This window comes from Fukomys damarensis, unplaced genomic scaffold, assembly GCF_012274545.1.
Source record: "Fukomys damarensis isolate Sample0158 unplaced genomic scaffold, DMR_v1.0_HiC HiC_scaffold_34, whole genome shotgun sequence".
NCBI lineage: Eukaryota > Metazoa > Chordata > Mammalia > Rodentia > Bathyergidae > Fukomys > Fukomys damarensis.
This window is the reverse complement of record NW_022900946.1, coordinates 22,872,074-22,880,462: the sequence shown is the minus strand read 5'-3', so window position 1 is coordinate 22,880,462 and position 8,389 is coordinate 22,872,074. Positions and strand designations below refer to the sequence as shown.

The following is an 8,389-nucleotide window of genomic DNA, read 5'->3' as shown; positions in this document are numbered from 1 at the left end:
GGTCACTTCCTCCTCCCGGCTGAGAGGTGCAGCCCGGGTGTTGCATTTCCCAGGAGGCAGCAGCGACTGGGAGCGCCGCCCTGGCTTCCCAGCCACCGGGAATCTCCGGCTGCGGCAAATGTTGGCGCTCACTCCGCAGGGACCGGCAGCGCTTCTCCCTGCGGACCCCACCCTGCCTGCTGCACTCACAGCATCAAGTGGCTGCGCTCCAGCTCGCTGCGGTCCAGGGCCCCACCCGTGAGGTCGGCCTGCTCAGGGGCTTTCTCCCAGGCCTTGAGCGCGGCCTCCGACGGGGACTCAAACACCTCGTCCGGGTATGTGGACAGCTCCTCATGGAGGACACCTTCCTGAGCAAACACGCGAGGTCAGGATGCTGCAGACACGGAGGAGATGGGGTGGCGCCCCAGGCTCCTCTTACCCGGGCGAAGAAAGACGTGTCCAGCTCATCAGGGAAGTCCACCGTGTCCTCCTCCAGGAAGCTGGCAGGGGTAAAGCTTCGGCGCTGTGCTCGGCGCAATGTGCCATCCCTAACAGAGCGGCCCTACGGGCAGGAAGGCAGCCCTGAGATGTGGCGGCTGGCTTTCCCCACGCTCACCTTTGGCCTCCGTACCTACCTTCACTAGCGCTGCAGCTGCCCGGAAGCTCATCTTGGCCACAGACTCACGCTTGCGTCTCCGAGGGAGTCGGTTGAAACCTGAGCGGGAGCTGGAGAAGGAGCAGAGGGAGGCAGCACCTGGCGTGACAGGCGTGTGCGGAGCACTCAGGCCATCAGCAGTGTCGTCTGCCTGGCGGAAGGCCCGGCCCCGGGCCAGAGGGTCTATGATCTGGCAGAGGCAAGGAGATGCTAGAGTCAGGGCTGAGAATGCCTCATGGGGTCTCCCAGCCCAGCCAGACCCGTAGATGCCTCACAGCGAGCGCTCAGTTGCTACCTTCTCACTCTTCACCGGCCCTGCACAGCCCCACGGGCATCACCCCACGCACAGCACCTGCGAGGCTCCCTCTCCCTCTCCCTCTGCCTCGGGATGCCCTCCTATCCAAGACATTGCCCCGGTGCAATCCCAGGACTCGGCCTCCCCACCCACCGTGGTTCTTCCCTGATTAACTCAGGTGCCTTCCTGGGACCAGCTCATTGCCTTCCCAAATACGAGCCCCCGAGGACAGTCCTCTGCTCTGGCTAATGCTCCGGGCCAACCCAAGGAGAGTAACGAGGGCCCGCAAGGGTCCGCAGAGCCGCGCACCTTCTGCATCCCCAGCTGGCACGGCCCCACATAGAGCGGAGGCGGAGTCTCAGTACTGGTCAGCGACACATTGTCCTGGCTGGGCAGGTCCAGCTCCCGGATGACCTGAGGCTTCAGCTTCCCGTATCGCTGGCTGCAGTGACGGATGCTTTTGCGTTGCCACTTCTGCGTGCTGTCACTGTCTTTGCTCACGCCGAACCAATCAGCCGTCCCCCTGACATGGGAGGGACTCAGCGCGGGGCAGCCCAACCTACTCCTCCCAGGCAGGGGATCTCAAAGGGCAACCTCCAGGCAACATGCTCTGCCCTAGGCCTCCAGGCACCGCAGGGCCTGGTGTCCAGGTTGGTAGAACCTAATCCTGAGGACAAGCGGGCTCCAGCTCTAGCCTCCCCAAACAGTAAGCCAACTCCAGTTCCCACTAGAGCACATCTTCAGGCCTCGCCCAGGCAAGCCACACTTAGGTCCCCACCCCAGCCACGGCTCCAGACGGTGGCTGCAACCCAGGACACCACAGAACTCAGCAGGTGCCACGGGCCTAGGCAGACTGCCCACAACCCTAGGACATGCAGAGAAACACCGCGAGCACCTGTCCTGAGGGGACCCAGGAAATGCCGACCACTCCGGCAGCTCCAAGAGGACGCACGACATGCACACACCAAAAACATCAACACACTCATGACCTGCCTGAGGTACCTGAGCAGGGACCAAGAGAGAGACTGGCGCTGTGGGGAGGCCCTGTGGGCAGCCCAGGGACCTGGGAGGGGCAGAGTGTGAACTCGCCCAAAGCGTACCTGTCGGCTGTGAGGGGCCAGAGCGTTAGGGTGGGGGAGACAGGACAGTGGGTGTGGAGGAGCAGAGAGGGGGTGGGATGAGAGCACTCAGGTCCCAGAACAGGAGGCCAGGGAGGAGACCCAGGCAGAGGAGGACCTGAGACAGCAGAGGGCCCTGCCCTGCTCTCAGCCCCAGTGCCCGAAAGGGGACCTGTGTGCTGCCTTGTGGACCCCACTCCAGCCCCACCCCGACCCGCAGAACAGCCAGGGCACCGCAGTACCTGCGGATGGTCTGTGTGATAGACATCTGCCGCTGCAGCACAGGCCGCCGGGGCTCACGGTACGGGGAAGGCACACGGGCGGTCTCGGCCGGCATGCTCACACTCCGCAGGAAAGCCTGGCATCTTAAGGGCTGGGCAACAGGGTCATGGTAAGGCGCCTGCCTGGGACACACGCACAACCCCTGCTGGCCAGGGCCTACCTGCAGGAAGACAGGTTCCTCTGTGGCCAGGGGCACCGCAGCCGGGATGTCCAGCTTTAACCAAGGCGGCTTCTTGCGCTGCAGACTGCTTGTGCTGTCCCTGCGGGCCTCATTCATGGTTCCAGGTAGAGTGAAGCAGGCCTGGGGATACAGGGTGCCATTCAACAATGACAAAGCTGACAGACCTCTGAAGATCTGTCCACTACGCCCAGACCAGTGAAGCTGTGATAAAGCCAACAGGAGTCCTCACGGCTGTCACATGCCTTGTACGGACATGCTCTGTGCTTGCCTTGCTCCTCCCCACAGACAGGTCCTCAGACAAGATGAATCCATGGGACAACATGGGGGGGGCAAGGATTTTGCTCAGTATTTCCACTGCCTGCCTCGCAAGCTGAGTTCGATCCTCGATGCCATAAATAAATAAATAAATAAATAAAATTGGGAGCACCTACTATGAGTAAGATCTTTGGAGTGCTTGGCACACACTGGAGAAGCAGGTCAAAATCCCCACCCTCTCAGCCAGGCATGGTGGCTCATGCCTGTAATCCTAGCACTCAGGAGGCTGAGACAGGAGGATGATGGACAGTTCGAGGCCATCCTGGGCTACATAGTGAGTTCACAGCCAGCCTGAATTACACAGTGAGACCCTGTTTGTTTGTTTGTTTAAATCCCTGCCCTCCTGGGGTTTAGATTCTAAATAACAACAACCCTATACATAAATAAAAGAAACCACATTAAAAGATGCTAAGTGTGATAAGGAAATTACAGCTGTTTGTGAGGGGACAGTGAAGCCTCCCAGTGACACGACAGCCAAGCAAAGGCTTCAAGGCGGTGAAGATGGAGCACAGCTGGACTGAGCAGCATGCACACACAGGGGCAGCAATGCGAGGCCTGAATGAGGGCCAACTCCAGCTGATCTGCCCCAGACCTCACTGCCCTGACCACCACGACTTCTGCTCCCCAGGCAGAGGCCCACTAAACATACAACCACCTGTACAGGGTGTGTGGCCCCTGCTGCATACAGGAAGGGCCACTCTCAGAGAAAGCCATGGCTCTCCAGGGTGGCAGAGCAGCAAACGGGACAGCAGGCTCCTTTGTGCAAAGGAAAATCTGGGAGCAGGAACCATGATGACCACCAGGTGGCATGACACACCTAGAAAGGGCAGGGAGGAGCCAGGCACTGGGACAGGTGCCTCACAGCACCCCGAGCATCTGAAACAACGAATCTGCCATGCTGGCACTGGGAGGGATCCAGGGTAGAGAGGTCAGGATTCAGTCTGGGCTATCACTGCCTTGCCATGAGTCTGAGGCAAATCCTGGCTGGCCGCCTCGGGACTCTTTCCCTCCTTACAAATGTCAGCCACTGCAGATCTGTACACCTCTTCCCCAAGGACCACAGGGTCTGGAAAGTGAACAGCCAAGGAGGTTCCTGGAGCACAGCCGGAACGCAGATGGGAGTGGGGCTATCTGAAGTAATACTGGAGGGCAGAAAATCCAAAATTCCTCAACCATCTCAGCGTGTGGACCCAATGGGGTCTAAGCAGCAGCACGTGAAGACACCCCACCCTACCCTATACCTTCAGAAACGGCCTCAGGAGTTTCCTCGACTGCTTGAAGGAGACAGAGAAGCCCCACCCACACTGTATAAACAGGGAGACTGAGGCCTACAGAACAGAGGTTTGTCTTGCTCAAGGTCACATAATCAGAGCATTATACCCACGGACAGGCCCAGGATGCTGCTCAGAGCTTCTCCATTGACCAAGGAACACCCAGAATAGTGCATAAGGGCCTTACACTGGCCAAGAAAAGCACTACACTACTGGCCACAATAGCTCCTGGTTTTGTATCTCCTGGGACAGCCCTAGAACAGTGCTCACAGCAACCGCCGGCCCTGCGCTAACCACTGTCCAGGAGCAGGAGACAGCGGAAGGGAGTCCTTCGGGGATGCCCACTTCCCACCCTCACATCCCAACCTTCTCCAAGCTCTGGGTCCCAGACGGCGGCTGGGAGACCCAGCTTGGAGACGGCCCCAGACACGCCGCTTAGGAGCCCTTCTGAAGGCGGAGTGCTTCATCTCGGCATCCCGGCTCGAGGGCAGCCTTTGTCTCCCCACCGCTGGGCTTCTGCCCAGTCTGTGCCCCAGTGTTAGGGGAGGATGACAATAGCTGACAAGAACATACCCTGCTGGGAAGCAGACGGGCAAGGTTTCTCCGGGAGCTGAGCTAGTCCGGCCCACCCGACACACCAGGTGCCCAGCCCAGACCGGGATGCCGTGGTCACCTGGCCCCGGTCAGCATCCCGGAGCAGCCACCTTCCCATCTTCCCAGCCCTCTCTTCATGGATCATATGGATGCAGAAAGGTCACCCCGCTGGCAAGAGAACGGCCTAAGGGTCACCTCTGAGTCTCAGACACTACTGGCAGAATCAGAGACGGTATCAGGTGTGCTGGGACAGTAGGGTGGTCTCGGGGTGAGGGGTCCTCAACCCGCAGAGCTGTGATCACACCCTTTTATCCAGGCAGGATGACCCTGCAGGCAGGGACCTCAGCGGTCTGCTCCCCAAGGATATGTTGAGCCCCAAGGGGTCTAGAAGGCGGATACCAGACAAGATAGAGACACCCTAGGATTTTAGGCAGGGAAACCAGCCGGCCTTCAGTTTATTCTGAGGGGCCACACTGCCACCCAACAGCCACAGACCTCTGCTAGTTTATCTTGTCTCCAGGAAAATTCCATGTTGTTGGTGAGGCTGTTTATGGGGCCCAGAAAGGAACAGAGCCAAGAGAGGAGGCTGGGATGAGGATGGTGAGGGAGGGATCCATGGGTCAGGAACTGGCCTCTCCAGGAACTTGCCCCCGCTCTGCCCAGCGCTTCTAGGTAACATCCAGTCGATGCCTTGCTCAGGAGTACAAGTGACCTTTTTTTGCGTTTTGTTTTGTTTTATTTTTGAGACGGGGTCTTACTATATAGTTCAAGCTAACCTTCAACGCACTCTGTAGCCCAGACTGGCCTCGAATCACAGCAATCTTCCTGCCTCAGCCTTCTGAATGCTGAGATGACAGGCGTGCGCCACCACAACCGGCAAGTGACCTTTGCCAACTGATTCACACACATTCATGATGCTCCACAGTTGCCCCCCAACCTACCCCAGAGCCTGTCCTCAGTTCTGGCTCCCTCCCATCTCAAGGCCCCTGTGCATACGTTCTGCCTCACTTGGACGTGTTCTAGGACCTCCACCCTCAGTATGCATGAGGAGCTCTCCTCTGCGCCTGACACTTCCTAGCCTGGATCCACCACCCCACCCAGCAAGGCAAGGGCTACTGGGGAACACATTCACACACGTGGCCCTCTGTCCTGCCGCTGCTGGTCCACGGTGCCCAGGAGAGGCTGGGTCCAGAACCACCACTGGGTAACACTGCTCTCTGCAAAGCTCAAGCTAGCAGTGGCCTGTCAGCAGGATCTGGGGTATGAGGGACTGCTGCAGGAGATGACTCCTCCGGTGGGCCCTGGAGGAGAAGCTGACCGGCATGAGCAGGCAGGACTGGGGACAGCGCAAGCTGAGAGGGAGAGGCTATGTGCGAGCAGGCACAGTCCACTCAGCCAGCCCACAGCTGGCCCCAGCTCCTGACTGACTATGCAGTCTCCTGGGGTGGAGGCAGCAGGGCACAAGGCTCTAGGTCTGGCGGGCAGGAAGGAGACACCCACGCTGCCTCGGTGCTGTCTCCCGCCTTGTGCCCGGGTCCTCAGCTGGGCCTCAAGTGAGTGGGCCCAGACCGGACGAAGCCTGGGCCAAGCAGCGGCACACTGCCGGCCTACAGTGGCTCAGCGCGCAGCCTCCCCCGGGCACACAGTGGGCTCTTGTTCCCAGTGGTCCCGGGGGACTCTCCCCTCTGCTGGCCCCTCACTATGGGGGGAACCGTAGCCCACGAGGGCCTGACTGCCCAGGGCCACAGCATGAGTCACTCCGCAGCACCAGGAGACGCCCAAACCAGCTACTGGAACAAAGTGGGAAGTACTGGGGATCGATGTTAATGCCGCCGCACCGAACCAAGTCAGGCCAGGGAACAGGGGACCTCACGGGCACTCCAGGCAGCAGGACGAGCCAGCAGGAGCAAGGCCCGGTACGGCTGAGGGTCAGGCGGGTCAGGGGCGCCACAGAGGGCGTGCAGAGTCAAGTCCACGCTAGCTGCCCGTGAGACCGGCGTGGGGGGGCGGAAGCGGCTCTCTGCAGCTATGTGGGCAGAGACTCGAGACTAGGAGGGGACCAAAGGGAGTCCTGCCGACATGGGTTCCTGCTCTAGGACGGGTGGGGACCCTCCGGGCTGACCCCACACGTGGGTGCGGGAAGAGCCGAAACATGGCAAAGCCAATGGGGAGAGGCCAGGCCCGGGCACTGCACACCTCCTACAACCCCGAACAAGCCCCAGTTTTCTCATCTAAAGATCACAGGTCATACATAGCAGGGCCTGGCACACAGTAGGTGCTCAGTAAGTGGCAGCTGAATCAACACCAGAAAGACTGGTGCAGCCTGCAGAGGCCAGAAGGGAACGGCCAAAGCTGCAGGTGGGAGCCGGAGGCATGAGAGGGGGAGCCACGAGGGCCCTGATTTGGGAAGGTGCAGCGGCCACGTGAAAACCGCAGCCTCGGGTGTGAGCAGCACGCACCTGAGCACACTCACAGGGCGAGTGGAGGCAGAAGGCACGGTCAGCCCCAGAACCAGTACCAAGCCCAGGCCACGCTCTGCTCAGGAGAACCACCCATTCCAAGTTCAGCCGGAACAACAGGACCCAGCCCGGGGTACCTTTAGCTCACCCACACCCAGCCCGAGAAAGAGCAGGTTTCTTCTGCACTCCTTGCCCCTTGGACTCTGCCTCCTCTTTGGCCTAGAATCTGATGCCAAGCCCCAGAGTACCCTCTGGGAGAAGGGATCCCTGAAGCCCACATGCCATTCCTCCACCATATGCTGTAACCTGCATTGCAAAATGGAACTTTAAAAGTTAGAGAATCCTGTCATCCCAGCACTCGGGAGGCTGAGGCAGGAGGATCTCTGTGAGTTCGAGACCAGCCTGGGCTACACAGTGAGTTCCAGGGCCGTCTCAACTACAGAGTTTAGAGTATCATCTTTTAAGGTAAGCAACTTCCCCGTATTTCCTCCTTCGGTCTAAAAGAAGTGATAGGATAAACGGATGCCCCCAGGAGGCCAGAGCCCAGGTTCCTCTCCACAAGAAACAATTAAAGACACCTGAAAGTGATAAAGCAGGTGTGACGACTACACGCCTCTCTCTGCTCCTCCTGCCCTGTTCCTTACTGGAAAGGATCCTTACCACCTGTACATGCCAAGACCATGACTTGAAGCAGGTGGACCCCTCCATCTCCTCGGACATACGTCGAATAAATCCCTTTTTCCTTTTTACCAAAATACAGAGGCCCCTTGATGTATGAACTCAACTTGTTCGAAAGAGCCAGTTGTAACTCAACTTGGTCAAATAAAGGCTCAGGCTCCTTGACACAGCCTTCAAAGTCTCTCTCCTGCAGACTGGAAGATCTCAGTAGCCCAGGATTTCTCCATTAACCCCACACAGGAAAAGATGTAGTAATGTTCCTTCTAGAACTCTTTAAGGGTTAAATCTGTATCTGAGACCATCTGGAAGCACAAGCAGCCATCATTTGTAACTAAAGACTTTGGTCATAAATTAAAACTAAAGGTCCAGGGCCAGGGATTTAGCTCAGTGGTGCCACTGCCTGCCTCATAAGTACAAAGTCCTGAGTTCAATCCCCAATGCCAAAAAAAAAGCAACCTAAAATTCCAGTCATAAACCAAGTTGTTTGTATGTCAGGGTGGTTGTAACTCAGGGGTCCATTATATATGGCCTCCTTGCTGCGTGTGGTGGCAGATGCCTGTAA

The 8,389-nt window shown here is 58.4% G+C and overlaps 1 protein-coding gene across 1 annotated transcript in view; it reads right to left on the bottom strand.

Annotated features, from left to right (window-relative positions):
• Positions 1-2,630, bottom strand: part of Rhbdf1 (rhomboid 5 homolog 1) — an 8,293-nt gene extending 5,663 nt beyond the window's left edge. Inside the window, 7 exon segments of the mRNA XM_010620796.1 lie at positions 7-109; positions 172-347; positions 419-541; positions 615-824; positions 1,239-1,452; positions 2,290-2,420; positions 2,490-2,630. Coding sequence (XP_010619098.1) covers positions 7-109; positions 172-347; positions 419-541; positions 615-824; positions 1,239-1,452; positions 2,290-2,420; positions 2,490-2,606 — 1,074 coding nt within the window. The 5' untranslated portion in view covers positions 2,607-2,630.
• Between the last annotated feature and the right edge of the window lie 5,759 nt (positions 2,631-8,389).